General features: G+C 39.5%; 1 protein-coding gene across 1 annotated transcript in view; it reads left to right on the plus strand.

Annotated features, from left to right (window-relative positions):
* Positions 1 to 255: 255 nt before the first annotated feature.
* The window catches only part of LOC140910983 (rho GTPase-activating protein 7-like), a 91260-nt gene continuing 64600 nt past the window's right edge, over positions 256 to 26915 (plus strand). Inside the window, exon 1 of the mRNA XM_078852662.1 lies at positions 256 to 1311. Coding sequence (XP_078708788.1) covers positions 256 to 1311 — 1056 coding nt within the window. The remainder of the gene's footprint in view (positions 1312 to 26915) is intronic.

Consider the following 26915-nt stretch of genomic DNA (forward strand, 5'->3'; position numbering starts at 1 on the left):
CTATTTCACAAAACATCCTTTAAATTCCTCCCTTCCAACCCCATGCTCTTTATCTTTGTTTTTACATTTTTTTTGTTTCAACTGTTCCTACTCTTGTGTCTTACTTAGAGTTGAATCAATAACCCAATCTCTCTCATTTCTTACAGATGTTAAAATGATGAAACTTTCTCTCCCTCTGGAATTCACTGCAGTCATGACATCTCCTCTGGTCCTTTATAGAATGTACCTCGCAGCCTGTTGCTGAACTATTATGACATGTCTCTAGCAATCAGAAAGAGAAGCTGGGAAGAACATGTGACCCAGTGGATGGGCTTGCCTTTTAATTCTGTTGAGTATAATACAGCATGTCATCATGGACTTGTAGCTGATAACTTTCAGGCAAGTATGGAAAAAGATGAAGTTTTGAATGTGGACCGGAAAGAAAAATGTGCTTCTTTACCAGACTGCTGTCATGGTGGAGAACTGATTGGCTTCCCTGCAAAGCTGCTTAGCAACATCTCAAAAGAGGTGGATGAAAATGATAACCATGAGGATGAGGAGCATTTTCTTTCTTTAGAGGCCAGCACAGAAACTTTGGTCCATATTTCTGATGGTGATGACAATGACGTTTCAAATCTGGGTTTGGATAAAGTTAACCACCAGTTCACTATCGGAAGGAAACTAACAGATGAAGAGCAGAGTTTAGGAGGAGCGGGCTCCTTAACAAAGATGGTAGCAATGATTAACACAAACAGGGATTCTAACATTTCTGAAACAATAGGAGATATTGGTGAACCTGACTATGACACAGTCCCCAGCGAAGAGAAGGAAGAGGAGGACATTTGTGGCAGTATTGGGAAAAGCCTGGAGCTTTGTAATTATAAAGGCTTAAATGAAGTAATAGATGCCCCAAGAGAAAATCTCTCCAGTTCTCTGAATGTGAAGGAAATTATGCCTGAGAAACAACTGCTTCATACTGCTATAATTGCACAACAGCGTAGGAAGTGTGATGCTCCTAAAGATGGGCATGAAAAGGCTGACTATAATGTGGTCCAGGGTGAGTTTACTCCTGGTCTGTATACTGGCAGTGGTAGACAACCCTTCTCAAAAGCAGATTCCAGCAACTATCTTATGCAATCTCCTCTCAGTTCCCATATAATGTCAATGGAAAAAGGACTGGATGAAAATGGTTACACAGAACCTCAAGTGGTTCCTGAAAAAAAATGCCTTTCAAACATCAGTCCGGTGGAAGGCACGCAGTGTTTACATTTGAAGGATAGTCTGTCCACCCACGAATCTACAGACAATCAAGTGAAACTGCGCAAAAGAAAGGTAGGATGTACACAAATTACAGGGTTTGGTTTCAGTTTTTGTCAGTCAACCTTTTCTCATGTAATCTCATGGCTGATTTATTGAAGCAGTAAGGTAAATATCACTCAGAATGCTGTGTAGATGCCAGGTGTTGCAAATGCTTCTGCAAAACAATTTGGAAACATACCACTTGGATGTAAACTCATTTTAAGATCTGAAAATTACTGCTTTGTGAATTTGGGATGTTCCTTATATTTGTTTATATATATACCAATGCCTTTGATCACAATTTTTTATTCTATTCTATTCATTTATTTTTATCCATGGCCAAATCAGTAAGCACACCCTCCCGGGGTTTCCTTTTTTGTTGTTGTGAGTGTGTGTGTGTGTTTGTTGTTTTGGGGATTTTTCTTTGCTAGTACCAACTATCAGAGGTGGTCTTTAGATATAGCAATGTCTGCAGCTGTATAGGGCCTTTGTTTAAAAGGGATGGGGAGGAAAATGTTGAAAACTTTTAAAAGAAATTCTAAAATGTCTATATTACTGGTGCTGTGAAGTACAGGGAGCAGCTATTTGAGTTCCAGCAAAGCCCCATGAGCAAGTTCTCATAAAAAAATGTTGCTGGTATGAAGACAGCAGAAGCTCTTGACGTTTTCAGACTGAGAGCAACAACAGAACTTCACTGGCTCTTCAGACAGGGGAAAAGAGAGTAATTCCAAAACTCTAAGGGCCAGATCCCACAATCCCAGCAGGAGCAAAACTCCCATTGACTTCCATAGGAGGAGTTTTGCTGATCATGGGACTGCAGGATTGGGCCCTAAGTCTGTTTCTGCTGGCTGCGTTGCTTAGGGCTTGTCTATACAGTGTATTAGTACAAGGGTGTGAATTCCAGTGCACTCTAGCCTGCTGCACACTAGCTGGCTGGTTTGGGTCCAGGAGGGGTTCACTAACCGTTCCCTAGTATGTGTTAATTTAATCCTGTCTCAAATCATACCACATTAATGCACATTACGTAACTTTTAGTGAGTGCCAACAGGGTCCACACAGTACAAGTAGCACATGACACCCTCCTAGTGCGGACTAATGTGCAGTGTAAACAAGCCCTTATTCTCTCTATCCAATACCTATGTCATATTGTGGTTCTACTCTCTGCCTATCTATCTGCTAACATCCACAATGAGCAATAATGCACAGCTCCTCTTGTCTTTTTTCAGAAATCTGGTTTCTATAGAACTGTGGTTTTACCATCAGACAAGATCTTCAGTGTCTCAGTGGTTGTTTCACTGAATCACAACCTCTAAAGCATGAACTAGCATGTCCAAACTGCTGCATGCCAACACAGCATCCTGAGTTGTGGCTATCACTCCCTTGTGTACACTGTTTGCTAACATTAACACTCCGTAAGATTTTGTTATGGTTGGAAGCAAAATGTAGCTTTTACAAAAGGCTCTAGAAACTCTCTTATCCAGTCTTGCTTTAGAGTCAAATGTTGTACTTCATAACTCTATAGTGACTGTTACATTGATTTAAAGTCACAGCATTTGTGACTTACCTCTGTTAGTTCACTCTTTCCTTTTTATTTCTATCTGATCTGCCATAGTTACCCCTGAAATCTTTACAATACCACATTTAGCCATCTATATATAGGCCAAACACTGTGAGTGTTTGTATATCATGCTTGGAAATGCTGCCTTTTTTATTTCCATGAGTGACATCACTGCATTGATTCATTAGCATTGGCTGGTGCTATTATGATGCTCTCAGCAATTCTGCTTTCAGTATATTACTTCTGGGATATGTGTCATTCAAGTGTAATAGCTGTCAGCTGGCAGATAAGCCACACAGTCAAGAACTGATTTCCATACATTTTGAACAATCATTTTTTCCCAAATGCAGTTGCTAATTTTGGTGTATATATAATTTATTCAACTAAACAGATTAGTTTTACAGCATATGTATATATTCATATTGTTTGAGACCATATCATTATTTTAAGATAATACAGTGTGTGATTAGTAATGCCCACAATGGGATTTCAATGCAATGTGATCTGATTAAGATGCTTCCACCTGGCATGCATACACACAGACTAGTAAATATGCAATAGGAGTGTGCTGAATAACTTTTAAATGCAGTGTGCAGCACGAGTATACTTTGGTTTCTGGTTGCAATAATAGGTATTTTAAAAAGCAAGAATCTTTAAAGATCCCAGTAATACTGCAGTGGAGTACAGTGGTGTTTGAGAAATTGGGGGAAGGCAGGCAAGCGAACTCTAGAGAGGGAGCAAGCCATGAGGCTGTTGGAGAGGAGAATGGAAAATGTCTCTGGGGAAGTGGCAGTCACATGGAAGGAAGGCACTGGAAGTCATATGCATGAGGGAACTTAAAAGGGGTGGTGTTCCAAAGAGTGAGGGAGCTTGGAGGTTTTTTGGGGTGAGCCAATGGGAGCCTGCTTCAAGCGAGATTTTTTAACCTGCCCTTGAAAAGGTTTGGTTAAAAGGAAGAGGTCTGATCTGCTGCTGCTTCCTAGTATGAATATTCTCACTCTCTCTTGATGTGCAGGTCTCTTTGCTAACAGTGTTCCTGCCTCAATGGTTTTATCGTTTAAATCTCATCTTACAATATTTTACAAGGATGATATTGCCCATCTCTAGGGATAACAATCGCTAATAAAAATGTGCCATGGTTCTAAGCTGACACTGAAAACCACTTTTATAACTAGCACAAAACACTGGAAAGAAAACAGACTTGAAACTGAATCCAACCATAAAAGTCAAGTGTTTGCTTTGCTGTGGCTGGGGGACTTAAGGGATTGGTAATGGGATATAGGGCCTTTTCTCTCCAGATCAGCAGTTCAACCTAGCCTAAATATTGCAGTTAGGAACCAAGACACACCACTAGCTGTGGATGTTTGCTGTCCAATATGAAATAAATGTGATGGTCTCAGTCCAGTGCCCAATAAATAAGTGTCCACATCACTAATAATAAAACAGTCACTTAGGGCCAAATTTTTAAAGGTATTTAGGCACCTAGGCATTTTAGAAAATTCTACTAGGCCCTTATCTGCTTCTATGGACATCTAAATATGTTTAGAAATCTGGCCCTTACTGACATAAGATATCGCACTCTCAAGTGAGAGGCCAAAGAATGGCATGGCAAGTGAACTACCCTCGCTCTTCCAGGGATGCTCCCTGCATGTCCCCGTTGAAGCACCCTGGGGTGACGGAATGGGGAATCTTGTTCTGTTGTTGCCTGTGCTGTATCTGTTCTGTAAATAAATATAGGGTCTCAGCCTCCAAGGCTGCCAGTCAGCGACATTTCACCAGCACTTCCATCTTAATAATGTGCTTTGACTATGACAGATGTGTATTGTCACAGTTTCACTCATTGAAGATGCAGGAACTGGACCCCCCCATGTTATACATGGAAAGGAGCTCCCATTATGGCATTCTTCATGACTCTGGAAATTGCCTCTTCCCTTGACTCATCAGAGCTCATATTTTTAGCCTGTTTTCTGATGGAGGTTTGCTGAGCAATAGCAGGTACCTTTATTGTTATGGCAATAAACATATGGTAGTTATACAATGTTTAAGTTGCATGGCAGCTGATTAGTATGGTATTTGAGTAGTTTTATTGTGTGTTGAGTGTGCGGCTTATTATGTAGGGGCTGATGTTTATTAGCAGCATTGTGTATCAAAAGAATAAATGATTGAATATTCATTGTGAGACTAACTAGTCCTACTGTATGTCTGCACAGGGTAAAGAAAAATATGGTAATTGTTTGTCTGAACCCATTTTTATAGGGGTTTGAGAACACAGTACATCCTACTTATCCAAATATCTGAGGAGATGCCCAAAACCTTTGGGCTATTCAGTTCAATGGCAGACCAGACTTTGAAGTGTTCTCTCAGTGTTAGAGGACCCTGGGAACATACTTCAAGACCTGCTTTGGCCAGTACTCTCAGCTCTGGTACTTCCCTCTGGAACTTACAAGGTTGGAAGGGAAGTGGCTTCAGTTCAGGTTGCAGTTGCATAATCTCATATGTAGCATTGCAAGACTTAAGTTACTCTTATGTGGAACATAAGAGCTCAGCAAGCTCAGAAATTCAGTTCGACCTCATGGGAGACATGTGACATTTGGTAAATTGACAGTGAGTGAAGAGATTTTGAATAACGAATAATATCACTTGTGGAACTCTTGGCCATTGCCATGCTGTAAAATCTGTGTCTTCCCAGGCTGTACTAGACTTCAATACCTGCTATAAACAGAGTCAGATCTGAGACAGGTCTGTGGAATGGGTCATACCAGGAGCTGTAGAAAGTTACGGGTGATTTAAGAGGTGACTACACTGAACAATTTTGTCTTGTACATTTTTTTTTCTTCAGTCTCTCTCTAAAACATACACCACTAGCAATGAAATTTGCCTGCATATACACATATCTCTGATTGGGGTGTAGAATTGCAGCCTCCAGAGAGTTTTGCCTTAGGCTGACAAATGAGGTGCTCTTCAAATTACCACCATATTAGACCAATAATGGAGCATAAGTAGGGGATCTTATTACAGTTGACTGTTCAGAACTGGACTATGGAGGAAAAAAAATATAGGTTTCTGTCTCAAGAGAAAAAATGTGATTGTCATCACAAAATCTATAAAGTTTGGGAACATTTATTCTTCATGGGAGACCACAATGCGTTTGTGTAAATTATTATTATTACCTTCCTGGCAGTGGCTTACCAGAAGCAGGTACTGGCTACTTGTTGTCATAGCAACAGCTCCAATTTTGTAGCATTTCCTCTTCAATTAAGTGTTTCAAAATAAGGCTGGCTCCAAGGGTTTGGCATTTTAACAAATGGAAAAAGCTTTTAAAAAACAGTGTGATGAAGAATGTAATAAGAATTTTTATTCTACATTTATGCCCAGCATAATCAAAAACCTTATACCCCTTTGAAAATCTGACCCCAGGAATACAACTACAGCTACAGCACAGAATGGCATATGTATTATTGATCTAAGAGACAGAAAAAGCATAAAAGGTGGAGGACTAGAATTATGGGGGAAACTTTCAATAGCAGGAACCACAAATGAGTGCACATGCATCCACTCGCCACACATCCCTGCCCTTCCCCCATGTGCATATGAAAATGGAGTAATGATGCCAACAAACTGGTACTTAGCAGAGCACTTAAATAGCATATTTCATTTTCAAAGGACTTTTCCAAGGTAACAAAGCTAAATTTAGATTGGTGTTCAATAACCTGATTTTGGGAGTAAATGCAGCTTTGCATAATGCAGCTTTGCATAAGCAAATTCAGGGCATTTCAAGTGTGCTTGCAATTTTGTAGGCACACATGTTAAACCCAGGGTTGTGAGTTCAATCCTTGAGGGGGCCATTTAGGGATCTGGGGCAAAAATTGGGGATTGGTCCTGCTTTGAGCAGGGGGTTGGACTAGATGATCTCCTAAGGTCCCTTCCAACCCTGATATTCTATGAAATATTATGCCTCAGTTTGAAAGCCTGACCCTATATTTAAAAAGTATTTACCAAGGGTAAAACATTCAGAAGTGCCTAAGTCCCATTTGCAAAAATGACTTAGATATCAGAAATCTGTCTCATAGGAAGTAAATGGGACTCAGGCTCATGAGGATTTTTAAAGGCACTTCAAGATGCAGGCAGGCACTCAGTAGGATTTTCAAAATTATGCAGGCCCTAACTCACTTTTGAAAATGGGGGTTAGCTGTCTGAGATATTTAAGTCTTGCAACACTAAGGGGAACAAAGCCTAAATACTTTTTTTCTTTTTTTTAATTTTGGCCTGAGAGCCTAAGTCACTTTTGAAAATGGGACTTAGACTCCTAAATTACTTAGGTACTTTTCAAACTTTTACCCTAAATCACTGAAAGAAAGAAACTGGATAATGACAAGGTTAAATACAAAACATTATGGGTGAGAGACATAAAGATGAAAACAAAGAAGAAACTGCAGTAAGCTTCTCTTACAGAACAGATCTTGATGAAGAGCAAGACAAAAAAATATGGGACCAACTCTGAATCTAGAGGATATAATATATATGGGGGACTTTAGCCAGAGAGCCATCTATGTATGCTAATTTACCCTCTCATAGTGCATTACTGGCTGATCCATTCAGAACCATAGAAAGAAACCATTTTATATCTACTTTTTTTTTTTTAACTAAGAGCGGAACTGACTCCGAATGAGGGTAAAATAGGAAAGATTATGTCCTAGGGAAATGTCTGTGTATGAGAGTGAGGAGCGGGTTCATAGAGCAAAGCAATGTAACGATACTATGTTTTTAGAAAGTAACAGATATTTGAGAAATCCAGCGAACAGAGCATAAAGAAGGAGTATTAAAAACCCTAAGTGTCCAAGAAGCGAGGACCTCATAGAAGATTGTAAGTAAAAAAGGCAAGAGGCAGCAATGTCAACGTAAAAGAGAAATCCTATTTATAAGAGATGACTGAAGTTAGCTGCATGAAGGATTGTTCATAGATCTGATAGCCAAAGGAAAACAGGACTGGGAACAGAGAAAGAGAAGGGGAGAAAAGCCTAGGAGATGGCATGTATGCTCTCACTCACATCACAAATGTATTCTGATTGTACAAAAGTCCCAGAGGAAATCCAGCACACAAGACAGTATACACCCTGTGGTAAATCAGATTTAGTTTAAGGCCAAAATTTCAGAAAATGCCAAGCAGAATTACACACCCAAATGAACTGTTACGCGTCAAAATAGTTAATTGCACATGCGGTTGCTGAGGCTGTATCCTCAGCTGTGGTAATGTTATATGTACATGTGCATGTATTTGCACTTGTAACTAAAGGCTGTTTTCTGAAAATTTGGGATTTATCATTATAATTATGCATCCCTCAAAATACTTCCCAGAATGCTCTATAAACTGGGTTGTGATGATTTGAAGAAGGGATGGGTAAACTGTTGAGAAGAAAATACAGAAAACAGCACTGCACTGACAAAACAGTGCCCTGGCATCTCAAACCAGTGCTTCCAGAAGGTTCTGAAACATATAACTGTTTCATTTTGGCTGTACAGAATTTATGAAACTCAAAAACAATCTACAAGTGTTTCATTGCTATGAGGACAGCTATTCTCATGATATTTCTGGCCTATCCCAAAACAGGATCATTTGGAAATCTTCTAAGCATAGGTTTTCTTCTGAGACTTTTAGACCCGGATCAGATAGTTCAGATAAACTTTGGATCAGCATTTGAACTCTTTATTGTTTATCCAACTTGAACATGAACTCTGAACCTTTTGAGGCTTGCTTAAGTCATTTCTAATGTGAAGCTTCTGTCTCACTATATAGGTTATTATTTGTGCTAAATTCGTGTGCTTGACAAGATTAGAGATGGTGAGAGGAAGTACTGGTTAATTTGCTTTACTCAATTAAATGAAATTGAGTTTAATAACTCAGTTTAATAACTATTAGCTCTAGGAAGAGTAACTGATGTATTGTGCCTGAGTACCTAAAATGTTTGAGACACAAGGTAGGTGAGGTAATATCTTTTTTTGGACCAAATTCTGTTGGTGAAAAAGACAAGCTTTTGAGCTACACAGAACTCTTCTTCAGGTCTACCTGTCATTGTCATTTCAGCAGTGTTCCATTTTAAGTATAGATATAGCCTAGAATACTGCTTTGGGGGAAGATTCTGCTTCTTTTTAACTAGATCCAAGCAAACTGTACGCAGTAAACAATTTATTTGATTAACTCTTCATTTCTGTTACCAAATTATTTTTGGTATATCAGATGTCACTTTTGTCAAATTTCTTGGGTATATGAAATTATTGGATAATGGGTTATGCAAACAAATTTCAGTGTATGAATAGTTCTTTATTATTTACTGTGCCTATTGCTTTCAATATTTGTAATTCATTCTTAATGCTGTAACATTTTCCCAGAATGGTCCCACATGCTTTGTGCTCATGTCTGGCAGTAAACCATCCAAACTGTCTGAGTCCCACAGCCAGGAGACTACCTAATATACACATTGATATTCACTGGAGCTGACCAGAGAATAGAAATTCTGTTTTGTGGAGCATTTCTAGATGTCAACATTTGAATTTTGTTCCAATTTAGTACTAAACCCAAAATTTCAAAATTCTACACAAAAAGGAATTTCTGAACAAAAAATTAGTTTTGGATTAATTTATTTTGATGTTGACTATTTTATAATAAAACATTTAAAAAATTTTGAAACTAAAAATAGTTTCAAAAGGAAGAAAAGGGACATTTTTGTTTCAAAAGTTATTAAAATGGTATGTTTTAACATTGTAGGAACTTTTTTCTTTTCTCCCAAACAAAACTTCAGTCAAACCGGCACGATTTCATAAAGGATTTTGATTTCAACAGAATTGTGTTTTCCAGTGGAAAACTATTCAGTCCAAGTTTTTCTGACCTACTCTAATATTCACGTTACCTCTAATATTCATATTTCTTTCAGTGAGCACTTACAGTGATCACCATTAGAAAGTAAACATATATTCCAGACAGTATTGCCAGACAGTGCTATCCGACATGTCAGGTGTATTTTCTATTTTAAATGTAGTGTGATGATACAGTGTGTTATCTACTAGCACTTGTAGACAGATGGACCACATTTTATTGTAGTGGAAAGCACTGGATTGAGACTTTGGAGATCTAAATTCAATTCCCAGGTCTGCTGCAGACATTTCCGTGTGACCTTGGATGAGTCACTTAATCTCTTTCTACCTCAATTCCCCATCTGTAAAATGGAGATATTAGCACTTCCTCTCTCAAACCATTTGTCTATTTAGACTCACCGTAAGGTCTTTGGCGTAGGAACCGTCTCATGTTTTTGTATGGTGTTCAGCACATTAGGGCCCTGATCTAAGTATCACAATGCAAATAATAATAATGACAAATGATAACTTGTTAATGATGCACTGTAAATTTAAGCACAGTGAAGATCAATGAAGGGTAGGAAGAAACTGCAAATGCTTTTCCACTGACACTAGGCTCCTACAAGAAAGCATATGAGAGTATACAAAGAATGACTACGAAACTCTTAAGCTGGGAATTGGAACATGAGTCATAACTGTGTCCTTATCTGGCTAAAGGGAATTGAATTTATCCTTTTCTGAGACTGAAACTGGAATTGTTGGACTCTGTGTGCCAGCTAGGGGAATTTGATATCTGCAGAAGACCTAGTGTATTCAGTGGATCTCCTTAGAACCTTAGATGTTCAGTTGTATACACTTCTCACACTTCATGCTTTCCTCCAAAAAACCCAACTTTTAACGTTTTAGGAAACACTCATAATGCTAATATTATGATGAAACATTCCAACAAAGGGAAAAATAGTGTACTTGCCAGCCAGTCACATTTGCAGTTTCTGAGGGTTGCAAGAGACTGTTCTTTAAAATAAAAGTACTACATAATATTGAGAATTAACCATCAAACTGTGTAAGTTTAAGCATGCATAGTCCCCTTGTCTTCAATGGGTTTGCTCATGTTCTTAAATCTGGGAATACCCTTTTGTACCTTGCTGAATCCAGTTCTTAGTAATGATTATTAAACTTGTACTACAATGATCCCTTCTACAGAAATGGCAAAAAAAAAAAATACCTGGCAAAAGAAAAATTACTTACCAATGAATGGTTTCAGAGTAGCAGCCGTGTTAGTCTGTATCCGCAAAAAGAAAAGGAGGACTTGTGGCACCTTAGAGACTAACAAATTTATTTGATGCATCTGATGAAGTGAGCTGTAGCTCACGAAAGCTTATGCTCAAATAAATTTGTTAGTCTCTAAGGTGCCACAAGTACGCCTTTTCTTTTTACCAATGAATGTTTTTCATTTCTTTTACTTCTGCAGTCACGTGGCACCAGAGGTGCACATATCATAAGAATGGGCATTTGCAGAGGCATATTTAAAATGAGGTCATAGAAGTAATCTTCATTCCATTCAGACTAAATCTTTTCTATTTTGAGCTTGGCATTGGAGGCAAGTTTTTGTGATGTTTGCTAAGCATATGGCAAATCTAAATGCTAACAGTTGCTACATCTGTTTTTAAAAATGGAAGCCCAAATAAGGGAGCATTTGTTCACTTGTGTGTGCAATTCAGATATTACTTTTTGTTATGTTTTTTTTACCTCTATCATTAATTTTCATTTTTCCTACTTACCAGTCATTTTCTAAGGTGTTGGAAAAGCTTAGGGAATGGGTTTTTCCCCCCCTTGGCCCAAAACTCACAATAACATTAGCCTGAGTTATACACAGGAACCTTTGCAATATTCAGAGTTGATTAGACATCCCAAGTTATAAGCTCAGAGAGGGCAATTGTTACTCATGTGGTCTCAAAGCTATATTCTACAGTATCTAGCACAGATGTGCAACTAGTATTGAAGTTTCAGAGTAACAGACGTGTTAGTCTGTATTCGCAAAAAGAAAAGGAGTACTTGTGGCACCTTAGAGACTAACCAATTTATTAGAGCATAAGCTTTCGTGACACGAAAGCTTATGCTCTAATAAATTGGTTAGTCTCTAAGGTGCCACAAGTACTCCTTTTCTTTTTAGTATTGAAGTGTACTGTTGTTTCACCACAGAGAATTTGCTGAATCACATATTACCATTAAACAGCTCTAATTTTAAAGGCATCAGTAAGAATCTGGCAGCAGCTACAAGTAAAGCAAACTTAATATTAGAATATATTTTTAAAAATGAAATGAAACATTTTATTCTATTTTAAATATTATTAAACTGTTTGCTTACTTTCTAAATTTATCCAGCCAATATTGAAAGCAAGTTACAGAAGTATAAAATAACTTGACTACAAAATTAGTTGAAACTAAAATAAAATAATTTTTCTAATTTTACAGCAGTAACCACTTTAATTACTAGAATTTATAGGGCAGGGGATCCAGCTTCTAATAAAATTAGATTACCATGTAATTTTTTCCTTGTAGCTTACATAAAACATGTATCATAAATATTATCTCTGTCCACTTGGAAGCTAAAGAACGCTTTCCCACAGACAACCGTTGTGTTTGGATTGAAGTCTGATGGATTCCAAACAATCTGAAAAGTATTCAAAACAAGCTCTGAACAGAAAGCAGTCATTAATGGGATGATTGCCAGGCCATTACAGTATAACCTTTATGCAAATTTTACTTTGACACATTTTTGTGACAGTGTTCAGCTATAAATCTTAGAGGCTGCCAATTTTGTCTAGACTGCAAACCAAGAGCCATAAAATGACTGTTGCACATCAAGTTATGTATCGGTCAAGTTTCAGCTGCCTAAAATGGTAATAAATGTATTTGTATTTATACATGCTTTGCAGGTCACACACCAGCATCCACTGAAGTGAGAGTAGGAACTTCCAGTGAGCAATGTATTGAGCTATTCTTTAACATAATTCTAAAGACTTTTTCCTGTGTGGAAAGATTCCATAGGAAGCAAATCTTTTATAATTCATTCTTTTAAATAAATTTAAAAGAGGTCAGTCCAGATCTATAATGACTAAAGGTTTGACTGTTTGGGGTCTATGTGAATTAAATTATCAGTCTTATTTCTTAAGACTATATTAGGGCAAAATATTTGTTTATTTAAGTTGCATGTGAAAATGACTGAGGCCCTAGTTCAGCAAAGCTGTTATGCATGTGCTTAACATTAACCAGCTAGAGAAGTCCCATTGATTTAATTTGAGTTGGATCTACTAAAGGTAACAGTGGCACCCACAGCCATATGCACATTACATACAGTGGAAGGTGCCAAGTCATCAGTATTGGGACCCTGCCACCCAGGGCTAGATTAAGACATAGACAACCTAGGCATGTGCCTAAGGCCTGCTTCATGAGAGGATGGGAACCTGGACTCCTGCTGGTCTGGTTCAGGTATGGCTGCAGGAGCTGGCCCAACAGCAGTAGCAAGGAGGAAAAGCTGTGGCTGCCCCAATGGCCTCTCAGGTTTGGCCCTGCAGTCCTCTGTTATGATGGCGCCCAGGTGCCAGGTCACAACGCCACTCATTCAGTTTTGGCTCTGCCACCACCCTGTCATGACAGAGGCCCATAATGACAAATGTGAGGGGGGCACTGCGATGGCACTCCTCCCCACCATTGCCCTGGCACCAGCTTCTGAAGCAGGGCTCTCCCACCCACCTACCTGCCCAGCCTCACTCCACTTCCAGCAGCCCATGTCTTCTGTGCTCTGCTCACAAGACTTGCTCAGTGACAGTAGCAAAGCCTGCTACAAGTACAGGGAGCTGCAATGAGTGTCCACGTGGGGGAGCTGGCAGGGAGAGAGTCTGTGGGGATGGACACGATAGGATTTGCCTAGGATTTGTTAATCTGGCCCTTCTCCCACCTCAAACATAGACACAACATACATAAATGCCATGCTAAGTCTAAGTGAGAGTGACACACGTGCATCCCATGTGAAAAATTGCAGGGGGCATCCCTGCAAGTTTATTGAAGTTAAGCACATGCTTATAAGCATTGCTGGATTGGAGCTTCAGTTTGATGTCCTCTTCATCTGTTGATGGATCACCACATAATTAGGAACAGTTGGTTGTTTGACTCTGAGATGTTCAAGAGCTGATAAAGCTTGGGATTTTCTATGTCAGTACTTGTATATATTGGCAGAAACTTTGCTCTTGTTTAAAGGGTTTGGCCCTGAACCGTTTCATATTGATCACAGACACAACTACCAGTGAAGGAAAAAGTAGGTGCAGTGTTACGACGTTTGCATACCAAGGACACTGTCACTAGCTGGCCCTGTCAGGGGAGTCAGTCTGTGCCTTGCCTGTGACCTAGCAGCTCTCTCTCAGCTGGTCTGATATGGCAACTTAATTTATAACTAGTGACACCAGCTGTGAAAGGGTCAGGAAAGACTACACAAAGAGGGAGGGAACAAGTGCATATAGGGAGATCCCTCTCTCTGGGAAGGGTCTGCAAAGGCAGACTGAAGAAGGCCACAGGAATGGAATTAATCCCTGTTGTGGGCACAGAGATTGGGGTTGGTATTCCAGCAGGGAAAGAAGGAGCTGAGAGGACCAAAGGAGAAGCCAAAGGTCTGGGAACCAGAGGAGAGGCTGTGTTAATCATAGACTGTGGGGAAGCAGCACAAGAGGCTCAGAGATAGGAAGTGGCCCAGGGAAACAGCAGTGGGTTCAAAGGAACAGATTTAGCTCCTCAACATAGGATTACTCGGCCAGAACACAGAGCAGAGGGTGGGCCTCTGCTCCCTTACCAGTCTCAATGAAGGAGTATACAAGCCTGATGTCAGGACAATTGAGACTGAGCCTAAAGGATGGGTGGAGGAATAGCCCAAAAGGTAACAGAAGGATCTACTGTGCTGGGCCAGTTTTCCATTTTGAATTATATTTCTATCATCCTGGAAGGGATCTAGACTAGACAGGACTTAGCCAGAGGGCTGAGTCTCAGACAGAATCAGACCATTGCAGAGTCGAAGTGAAGGTCAGCTGTGACCCAAGAGATGACGTTTCTGGAAGTGCCATGCCCTGACATAATGGGGTGTTATGGCCGCAAATTCACCAGCTCAAATTATTACAGGAATGATTACCTCCCAAATAAGGAAAATTAAGCCTTAAGCCTAGCACATGACCCAAGTGGCCAGGTATTGGGCAAGCTCACAGGAGATACCAGGAGGGCAAATATCATCCCCTGTCCCCACTCCACACTCATAAAGAAAAAACATGCCATGGATGGAACTTCAGCCAAATGTCTGAGGTGGTTTCCAGTTGTACTTCTCCATGGCACAGAGGACTGGAGACTGATTGAAGGAGCCTACCTATGACTCCTCCTCCCACCCCACCCTCCACCCCCGGTGCGTGCACACACATACAAACACCCTTCTTTCCTCAGACTGCTGTGTAGGGATCCATACTAGAGAGGTTGCATTGAATATCACCCCTCCCCTGGCTGGAATGAAACAACAATATTTCTGCACTCAAGGAACTGTCCATAGCTTTAGGAGAGAGGTTGGATTTGGCCAAAGAGAACTAATTCAAGATTCTCATAAGGGAAAAAGCTGAAAAATATGAGAGTATATGGGTATGGGTAATGGGGTAAAACATGAAGCAAATAGAAACTGGATCCTTGTTCCCCCTCATAACTGTGTAGTAATGGCAGTCAATGTTCTTCATCATTGAGATAAGAGAAATTTGTTATTATATAGCAATATCTTAGCTTCTATTATTGGAAAAACTGACCTGTGATGTTATTGGATGTTAGTTTCTCCAGTAATGTGCAAACTTACTGTTATGATATTCATCTCAAGTTTAAGTCACACCCTACACAACGATAGATACAGCCTCTAAAAATTAAAATAACTAATACATAAGGCCCTACTTAATTTGCGATATTGCAGATCCTGCAATATTAATGCAATTTTTATTTTAATTAGCTTACTTTGCACAGTCCACAATTTTGCATACATTTTGAGGTTTGCAACACACACCTTTTTCCCCATTAATACAGTAGACCCCATTTATCTGAGCTGTTAGTGGCTGGGGCTGGGGCTGGCAACCCTGCATATTAATAATTGTAATATAGTTGCAGCAAAATGTTTGATTATCAAAAAAAATTAGTAGGCATAACAAAATACTTGAGTGTTTATATTGTTCCAGCAAATTTTTCTTAAACAAATAGATCTTCTCTGACTTTTCCAAATTACTGCAATTAATAAAGGTCCATTATTACTTTTCTGTGATTTTCCATGTCTTGTCCACAACTCAGCTGCAATTATTTGACAATCATCCCGCAATTCAAGTAGGCCTTCCTAATACAGTATGTAAATTAACATATCAGATTTCCACATAAAATGAAAGCTTGTGCATTCTTTCATTCTCGGACACATACCCCAATTTATTATACAGTTACAGATAAAAAATGGTTTCCACATGGTGGGGGGGTGCATTAGGCATAAAATATATCCTCTCATATATAGCCATTTCAAAAAGAGCTTTTGTCCATAAATCTATGCAGTGGGTAGTTCTGCTTTTCTAGTAAATTATCTCTTGGCTACCATCACTGTTCTTTAAGAAGATGATTTGCTTGCATTAATAACCACTTCTATATGAATCATGTCTGTACTGCATAACCAAAGAAGAAATCCAAACCATTGATGTACTTAGCATATTTCTCAAGCTCATAATTCATACTGCAATTAATTTTAGTATGAATTACAGCTACTTCAAAGCTGACTTTTCTGCAGTACCAGCAAATGTAATTGAAAAAAGATAGAAGATGGGAACAGGTAGATGGCTGGACATCTATTTTAATGTCTTTTCCTGAGCATTGTTACTGTTCACTCTTACTTTTATTTTCTCCAGGAAGTGCCAGACTGATTGCATCTCACCATCAAAAACATGTCACAGGCTTCTATCATTGTACATCACACCACAATTCCACAAGATGCATTTCTGCACTGCAACTTTGCAAGAGATTAACTGCAAGGTGATATGCTAGGGATAAGCAGAGGACCATTAGGGCTCTAAATTTATCTTTGAGCTGCAATAGACAGGGACTGGCTAAAAGATTACACATGTCATGGGGGAAAAGAGGGAAAGTGCCCGGAGTCCATGAGGTATGTGGGCGAAGGCTTCTTACTATATATTACATTCTATGCATCCGATGAAGTGGGCTGTAGCGCACAAAAGCTTATGCTGAAATAAATTTGTTAGTCTCTAAGGTGCCACAAGTACTCCTGTTCTTTTTGCAGATACAGACTAACAGGGCTGCTACTCTGACACCTGTGATAGGAATTTTCAAATCTACACATTACAGCTCTCTCTCTCTATCTTTAGTGATAAGCATCTTGTCACCTCTACCCTCCATTTCCAAACCTTCCTGAACCTCCCTAGTAACAAGAAAAGGAGTACTTGTGGCACCTTAGAGACTAACCAATTTATCTGAGCATAAGCTTTCGTGAGCTACAGCTCACTTCATCGGACGCATACTGTGCCTAGTAACAGGCACCGTGAGCCAGTTCCCTATCCTGCAAGCAGAAATTACTCCATCATGATTACTACTCTGTGGATAACATTTGACAGGGTTTGTAATCTAGCATCTTTTACAAACATTACATTTGATTTATTTATTTTTAATATTGTAATTATCACTTCACTGAAGTTTTCTTTTCAAAATCTGGTTTAGGTCAGTTGACTGAGTTCTTAATGTCTCAGGACTATGAATAATCATGACCTCAGGGAAATCTGCTCTAATCAATTTCAGAACAAATCCATATATATTTCTGCCTCTCTCTCACCCCACGCCCTCAAGAATAGCAAAACAAACCTCAGATTGGAATGTCAACTACTCTTTTCTAGGTCATCCACATTCTCCTGAGAGATAAAAGATTTTCTTATGCTGCTATCAATGCACTCCTAGAGAGCTTATCACTGATTTCTATATACACACACACACACCCCTGCCAACAGCTTTCTAGGAAAGTGTTCAACTTTTTCACTGTGTGTTTTAAGCTGCACTAACTCTGTATGCAAATCATGTATTAAACCTAATAGTTCTTTTGTGCTTTCTTTTACTTTTCTCACTTCTGAAATATGTAGCAGTGAATTTCTACTCTCAGAGAAATGGGCAAACTGGGTTTCTTTCCTCTTGCAGGCACTGCAATTTCTCCAGGATCAAACTGTGGCATTGAACAACTGGTCCAAGTAAGGAGTGGGGCATGTGTGACTGTCCCTTAGAGTATGTCTACACTGCAGTTAGACTCTTGAGGCTGACCCATGCCAACTGACTCTGGCTTGCAGGGATTGGGCTAAGGGGCTGTTTAATTGCATTGTAGATGTTCGGGCTCAGGCTGCAGCCCGGGCTCTAGGACCCTGCAAGGTACATCTACGCTGCATTTAAACAGCCCATTAGCCCAAGCCCTGTGAGTCCAAGTCAGCTATCCCAGCCTAGCTGTGGGTGTCTAACTGCAGGGTAGAGATAGGTGTGGAGAATTCAGGGGGGATTACACACCTGGTGCAAAGTGTGGTAGGAGCTGGTGCCTCCTCTCTGCCTCTCCCTATCCCCTTTGGGGCATACCTCAGGAGTAGGCTGCACTGTCCCTCAGGACAAGGCCTGTAATTGTGTCAGGCCCTAGTTCAGCTGGTATAGTGGAAGGCTCCTTGCATGCTCTTTATTTATCTTCACCTCTACAGTTAAATCCCCAAGTCTTTCTCAGTGAATTTCTGACAAAAATGGATTTGGGGAAAGTATCTATCTACTGTCTCCCCCATAGCTCTGTCTGCAGCTGTAGTCTTTGCTCCTGTTTGTGTTCCTTCCATTTCCCAGGTGATTCCATCCAGAGTTTTTCCTCTGAACATTGCCTGTTCCCTCACTGTGTGGTGTCAGGTTCAACCCCCGCATTTAATTAGGCCTTTCATATAGAATACGTCTACACTTTGGGACGAGAGTGTAAATTCCTGTTCCATGAGACATACATACATGAGCGCTGACAGAGGTGATGCACTAAAAGCAGGGTGTAGCTACTGCTGTGGAAGGGACTAATGGCCCCAAGTACACATCCCTCCAGGATGTTAGGCATATACTGAGGCCAGCTAGCCCCTCCCGTCACCATGGCTACACTCTATTTTTAATGTGCTACCGTATCGGAGCTAGCAGGGGTATGTCTCTGTGAGCTGGAATTTACACTGTCCAGCTTCAAGAGGAGACATACTGATATTCAGTCCCAGACCATTAACTAACCATACTTTATTAACCTGTCCTAGCTGGATCAGTCCCCAACCAGTTCTTCTCCTTGCTTCTTCCTGCCATGACCCACATCACCGCAACCTCTTGTCCCTCTTCCCACACCTCATTCCCAATAGTCCAACTCCTATCCCCATGAAATAGCTCATGGAGTCCAGAGCTGTGATGTCACAGATTCTCCTGGTGAATCCTAATGATGACATTTTAAATGTTAATTACTGCTGAGTGTTTTAGCAGAAACATCCAGTTAAATGCGAATGTGGTGGCTGGTACATAGACTGGATGCAGTGAAGCCATTAAATGCTGTCAAGCCTTGTCAGGGCAGGGGGGGGAAGGAATTCAAACCCCACTTATGTCAAATTGTGTTACTTCCAACTCTACTGAAAAGGAGGGAAAGGGGGAAAGAAGATGCTTCCTCTTTACTATAATGAAAGCTTCAACAGTCTTCCGAGTGCCAAAACTGCCTCCTACACCTTCCAAGGTGCCAAAAGCCCCAGCTGCAAAAACTTCGAGCTTCCCTTTAACAACTTATGGGAAGCAGTTATATTTTCAATAAATTGAATTAAATATAAGTAACGAACAAAAGGACTAATGTACTGAGTGGCTTATTTACTTATTTAGGTCAAGTTTGCCACAGAGGTCACATCTTTGGCTGTAGACTTGGGAAATAATTTACAGCATTTTAATTGATTACTCTAATGATATAATCCCAGAGAGGAGCAGGAGACAGGTGAGGCAGAAAAGAGAAGAGTGGTGAAGGAGAGCTGAGAGGGAAGAATAGGAAGAAGAATGAACGTAAAGGTGATTTGGATGCGAGAATCTTGGAGTCAGAGAGAGACGGAAAAATGAGATATGTTAAAAAAAAAGTATTATGGGTGCTAAATAAGCTATTTCTGTAGCATTTATATACCTGGGGAGATGTGCTTTAAAATACCATACAGAGAACAGAGGGTACAGAGCTGATTGGTCAATTAACCTCCTATATCATAATGTCACTTATGAAGATGAAGAGCAAAAAGAATGAGGAGAGAGAAAGCACTGGAAGGGGATGGCTAGCCAAGTCCATTCTAATCTCTGAAATCTGTTGGAAAGAATGTCATGACGCTATTGTCCAACAGTGGGTCTTCCATAGGATAGCTACAGGAGGAGGAGGAGGAGATGGGAGAAGAGAATGAGGGTGCAACATTGGTGACTGGCTTATCCTTAGTATACTAAAAATAATGATCATATCTAGCTCTTCCATAACTATAGAGCTTCATAGCACTATACCAACAGTATCCAAGTTCTCCCTCATTTATATAGCTTCCTTCAGCCAGAAAGATCCCAAAGCACTTAATAAACTATAATACAGTAGAATCACTTCAGCTATCTCTGTAGTGGAACGCAGGCAGTGAACTGACCAGGTCAGCACTCTGTGCACAGAAGGCAAAGAAGACCATATGAGACTGGCATAGGACACTTTTAAGGCTTTTAAGGGCAAAGAAAATTGTCTACACTGGAATATGGCTGATAAATCACTATAATAACCTAATTCTTGTAAAGAGTGCTATAGGCTCTTCATTGAGAAGTGGACAAGACTTCTGTTTTGTCTCATCTGAATAAGGGCATCTTCAAAAATATGATGTGGGAGTATTGATACTGTACTAGCAATTTCATAGATGGCATTCTTTCCTATATATCAGCAACACTTCTTGTCTGATTTTTTAAAATAAAATATTCTTGTCGACCTAAAGAGCTGATAGGTAATTCAAAAGATGGTAAATATAGCATTCCCCTTTCTGTCACTGGGAAATTCTGGACTTTCTAATGGAGCTTCAGGTAAGAGTACTCATTTTACATAACCTACTAAAAACATACATTTAAACAAAAAAAAATACTTAGTGCTTTATTGCTGTGTTCAGATGAAGTGTTTATTAAGAATAAAAAGAATTTTAGATGCTTCTGTCTTTAAAAAATGTTGTTGTTTTATCTTACGGTATAAGGAAAAATAACCCATACTGAGAACAATATTTAGATTCTATTTCTGGAATCAATTCAAGATTCCAACGGTGAAAAGACACTTCTCCAACTCTCTCAATCAGTCCCTGGGAAAGTTAAAAATAAGCCTTCCTGGAAAAAAAAATTGGCACATGTTATTTGAGAAAATTTCTTTATTCCATGAACTGCCTCATGTAGCAGATATTTATTTACCATCTGTGTAGACTTTTAACATTTTCCATCTTAACAGATACACAACTGAAATAGAAACAGATTTTCCATGCATAGGCTTTCCACAGGCCTCTGCTTTAAAAGTGTGTTAGCTTAGATATGTACGAAATTTTTGTGGTCTCCAAAATGGGAAAGCTCAGTTACTGTCTATCGTACTGACTCTGAAATTCCAGAAGTGATTTCTGCTGATGTCACCTCCATGCTGCAAAAGCAAGTTCTTCTGGGAGTTTGGTTCAGAGCTCTCCAGGGCATTATATGAAAGGTACAGTATTTATTTGGTACAGTATTTACCTGCAATCAGCTGGAAAATAGCATTTTGAATTAATTTCCTTCTTTTTGTACACAAGCGTGCTTCACTCAGTTTTACAGCTATACTGCTTGACTGTTATTAAAGTCAAGCCAAACAGTAAAAGAAAACAGTGCTTAATCTGGAAGTGACTGATAGTTTAAAAATAGAAAGCATCCTTTTATTGGTAATCTTACTTATCAATCCTAACTACAGACCAATACAAGCAATTCATAACAGCTGGCATACAAAACAGGCAATCTGAACCCCTTGACAGATGAGAGATTATTCTGCCTTTTCTTAGACATCTGTCTGTTACTACTTTCTCTAAAGTGCTATGGCTCTCTGATCTCATGATGACCCTTTCTTTTTCTTACAACTGTTGTTTCTGTTGTGGCTTGTTCAGTTACTGGGGTGCATCTGATACCTGCAGCTGGTGTTTGCAGCTCCTGGTGATTTTCTTTGCCATTAGCTCTGTGAGCATATTTTACTTTTGTGTGCACACAAGCAATGAGATCTGTATTCTGGAGTTCTTCCTGATGTTATATAGATGTCTTTGATTCCTTCTGTAAGACTCACCTTCAACAGCGGTTATTCTGTATGATTTTAGAGTGAGAGACATAGCTCTTACCTTGGTAGGTTACGAATCACTTTCTGCTTGAACTTCATCATTCTTTCTCACTCACAATGAGGATAACTGTCTGTTATTCTTTTCATAGTGTTCCGTTGGTCCTAGCTCTTTTTGTAACTGCTGCAGGGGCAATTGTGTTTGGCTGAAGAAGTTTGTTCATTTTTAACACTTCACTAAGGTCTTTCCACTCAGAAGTCTCTGAACTGGGAAACTTAATAAAGTTGGGCATGCTGAGATATAGTTAACAATGAGAAATATATAATCCTTTAGCCCACAAGTGCTTTTTGAAAATCAGTGCTTTCTGATTGTGTAGGCTTTTCCACTGACCCATTTGATCACCCATAGCAAGGGTTTGCCGTGGAGCAATCAAGCTGATACATCAGAGAATTGCCAAAATGAAATTTTTCTGTCCTTAATTCATGTGGAGTCCTACGATGAGCAAATTGTAATTTACAACGTGTTACCAGATTGCTACTGGATGTATTGTGCAACAACTCAGTTTTTGTGGTTTTTTTTTTTTTTTAATGAGTTGCAGTTTGGAAAAAGAAGTAGTCTTTCCTATTCAGTTCATTTAGGTCTGTGTCAATAAGTGTTAGGTTACGGTAACAGAGAATAATCTGCCAGAAAACTGACGGTTTCTGGAAAAGGACAAAGATCCAGGAATAATTGCAGACAGCTCAACAAAAATGTCTGATCACTGTGATACAACAATTTTTTACGCTGAATGTCAACTTTGGGTTTAGTTGCATCATCTGAAAGGATGTAGCAGAACAGAAAAATATGAAACCAAAATAGGGCAGTAAAATTGATTAGAGGCATTGTGTTTGGAGATCAACCTTCTTTACATGAAGAAAGTAAAATGACTAGGATTAAAAAGTTTGAACTGAGATGAGTGCAAAGTGATGCGAATCAAGTATGAAATAATTAGGAAACTATTTGTCTTCCAAATTTTGTAAAAAAACAGAACAAAAAAACACACAAAAAACCCTGAACACAAGTTATGTATTCAGTTTCCAGCAATTGAAAACCAAACGTCAGTTTTCAGGGCTTTGTTTTGTTTTGTTTTTTAACAAAAACTCCATTTTCAATGGAAATTTTTTGTTCCACAAATATTGCTATTTTGTTGAAAAGCCGTTTTCGATTGAAAAATGTTTTGACCAAAATATTTCAGTCTAAAACGAATGGGGTGTACAGAAAAAGTCAATAGGATATCCTATTATAGTTCCCATAAGTAATAAGGGTAGCATTTGCAGTGTCACTAATTAAACTAAAAATAGCAAGGACTATCTTTCCTTATATTCTTGAGGACATGAACTATTTACCAGCTGGGGTGAGGAAGAAATATCCTCTATCATATGCATTACAAAATGGGCTAGCTATATAGTAGGGGAAAGGAGGTTCTAGCTTCCAAAGGAGCACCTGATCTCCATCAGAGACAGATTACCAGATAAATGATCCACATTGTACTTTCTATGTTCCACCTATTTGTTGACTTATGTTACTATTTATAGATCACTTTTCATGCACTGAATCTTAAACTATTTAACAGAACAATGGATTACAATCCACAGTCAATATACTGGTTTCAGAGTAACAGCCGTGTTAGTCTGTATTTGCAAAAAGAAAAGGAGTACTTGTGGCACCTTAGAGACTAACCAATTTATTTGAACATAAGCTTTCGTGAGCTACAGCTCACTTCATCAGATGCATACTGTGGAAAGTTTAGAAGATCTTATTATATACACACAAAGCATGAAAAAAATACCTCCTCCCACCCCACTCTCCTGCTGGTAATAGCTTATCTAAAGTGATCACTCTCCTTACAATGTGTATGATAATCAAGGTGGGCCATTTCCAACACAAATCCAGGTTTTCTCACACACACCCCCCACACACACACACAAACTCACTCTCCTGCTTTTAATAGCTTATCCAAAGTGACCACTCTCCTTACATTGTGTGTGATAATCAAGGTGGGCCATTTCCAGCACAAATCCAGGGTTTAACAAGAATGTCTGGGGCGGGGGGGGGGGGGGAACAAGGGGAAATAGGCTACCTTGCATAATGACTAAGCCACTCCCAGTCTCTATTCAAGCCTAAGTTAATTGAATCCAATTTGCAAATGAATTCCAATTCAGCAGTTTCTCACTGGAGTCTGGATTTGAAGATTTTTTGTTGTAAAATAGCGAGAAACTGCTGAATTGGAATTCATTTGCAAATTGGATACAATTAACTTAGGCTTGAATAGAGACTGGGAGTGGCTTAGTCATTATGCAAGGTAGCCTATTTCCCCTTGTTTTTTCCTACTCTCCCTCCCCCTAGATGTTCTTGTTAAACCCTGGATTTGTGCTGGAAATGGCCCACCTTGATTATCATACACATTGTAAGGAGAGTGGTCACTTTAGATAAGCTATTACCAGCAGGAAAGTGAGTTTGTGTGTGGGGAGGGATGTGTGAGAAAACCTGGATTTGTGTTGGAAATGGCCCAACTTGATTATCATACACATTGTAAGGAGAGTGATCACTTTAGATAAGCTATTACCAGCAGGAGAGTGGGGTGGGAGGAGGTATTTTGTTCATGCTTTGTGTGTATATAATAAGATCTTCTAAACTTTCCACAGTATGCATCCGATGAAGTGAGCTGTAGCTCACGAAAGCTTATGCTCAAATAAATTGGTTAGTCTCTAAGGTGCCACAAGTACTCCTTTTCTTTTAGTCAATATACTGGAGGCAGAGAGTATGGGCTGGATAGCTCCTGGCTCAAAACTGCATTGACTTCCTATTAAAAATAGTATTTTATCAATGTGGGATATACCTTCGAATGTCACTCCCAAAACATTCCAGCAAATTGTCCAGTTTCTAACACTATTACGCCTTTGCGGAACATTTTATAGATGTTCCCTGTTACTACTCAATCTTCCTCAGTCGTACTTCTGTGACAGTGATTCAGAAACTTAAAAAAAAAATTAACGGGAGGTCACAAATCACAAGTGCAATTGTCATCAGAACAATTGAGGGAAACAACAAAGTTGAGGATACATTTTGTGCAGAAAACTAATAGAGAGGCAAACATAGAATACAGCAGCCCACCTCCTCGCTAGCACAGGTATGTGGGAGCACAGCACCCCTGTTCTTACATCACTCTCCATAGCACTCTCAAGGTCTCAGTGCTTATTTTCAAGCCACTTGCTGGTATAGGTTTAGAATAGCTAATGTCTGAGTTCATCTCTCACTCCCTGGCCATTACCACTCCATCCTTGTCAATATGTAGTCTTCAGCTCAGAAAATTGTTTGTCTAGTTAAGAGAAACATGAGGAGCCCAAGAATCGAGCATGCAAAAACAGAAATAACCAACGTGCTCAACTTCTCAATAATGAGAATTCATTCACTGAGTGTTGGGATATAAATGTGTGGTTTCAACTATTGCCTTAGGACTGAAGAAGTGAGTCTTTGAGAAAAAAATTAGAAAATGGTCTATTATTAAATGTTAAGAAGCTTGAAAATTGGGACAGGTTTATCCCTGGCATTATGCCGCCATGAATTTGGCTATAGATCTTTTTATTAGAAATTACTGCTTTGACCTAAGAAGCCCAAGGCAGAATTTAAATATTTTTAAAAACAGATTCAAAGGAAATTTTTGCCTGCAGTGGCTTTAAAGACACCCTCTTTGTTTATTCGTTGAACTAAGCCTGCGCACACTGAATTCAGTGAGGCGCAGTGCGGGCATGTGTTTCGAATTGTCCTGTGTCCTACACAGCAGCGGGGAGCGAGCTTCCGAGCCCCGGCAGGCGAGCTTGAGCTAGCAAGGCTGGAGCTAGCTCACTAAACATAGCAATGTGGATTTTGCAGCTTGGGCTGGAGGCGGAGCTCGGGCGTTCAAGAGTAGGGGGATGGGTACCTTGTAGTGCATACTCAGGGCAGCTAGCCTTTGCCACCACTCGCGGCTGACCATGCTATGCTACCATCAGCTAGTGAGAGTGCATCTGTGTGACCTAGGAATTACACCCCCCAGCCCCAAGTGTAGACATAACCTTAGAGGCAGTGCTGCTGCCACCAGGAGGAAAAGGCCCCGCTGCGAATTATATTGTATATTATACATCTAAAGTACATACCTTGGACTGGAAACATTTATATAGTTTGGATGTTCCCTTAAACCATTTGGCACCAGTTAAGAAATAGCACGTGCACACCTGAACCACAATGCCAGGGAGCACACCAATGTGCATTCTGAGCCAGCATCATAACACATGGAGAAGATCCAGGCTACAAAGGCATATGTTGCACCTACTTCATGTACATTATCAATCATTCTGTCTGGGACTGGCTCTATTAATCCATGACAAATAATTAAATTTGTCTTCTCTACCATGACCAAAGCATGAAATCTGCCATCTTTCCATATAAGCCCCCATGCTGTACGTGTATGTAATGTATGGCAGTAGCTTGTAATCATTTTTGGCACTGTGAGGAACAGTTGCTTTGAGATTATATCACTTCACATGCCCAGTACAGAAATAAAGATAAGCATTCATTTGTTCTAGTCCAGTAGATACTGTATAAACTTTCTCCGTGTGTGTATTACTTGCATCAGGAGAGGTACACTATGGGGACTTTTAGAGATGTTTGCTATAAAATTATTCCTGGTTAAACTCATAATTTTTTGTTAATAGCACTATACTTAGCATTTATACAACACTCTACATTTTCATAGTGCAGTACCAGAGACAAACTGAACCTCAACTTCCTACAAGTTAGAGGGCTGTTATTTTTCCCAG

Source organism: Lepidochelys kempii, chromosome 4, assembly GCF_965140285.1.
Source record: "Lepidochelys kempii isolate rLepKem1 chromosome 4, rLepKem1.hap1, whole genome shotgun sequence".
Lineage (NCBI taxonomy): Eukaryota > Metazoa > Chordata > Testudines > Cheloniidae > Lepidochelys > Lepidochelys kempii.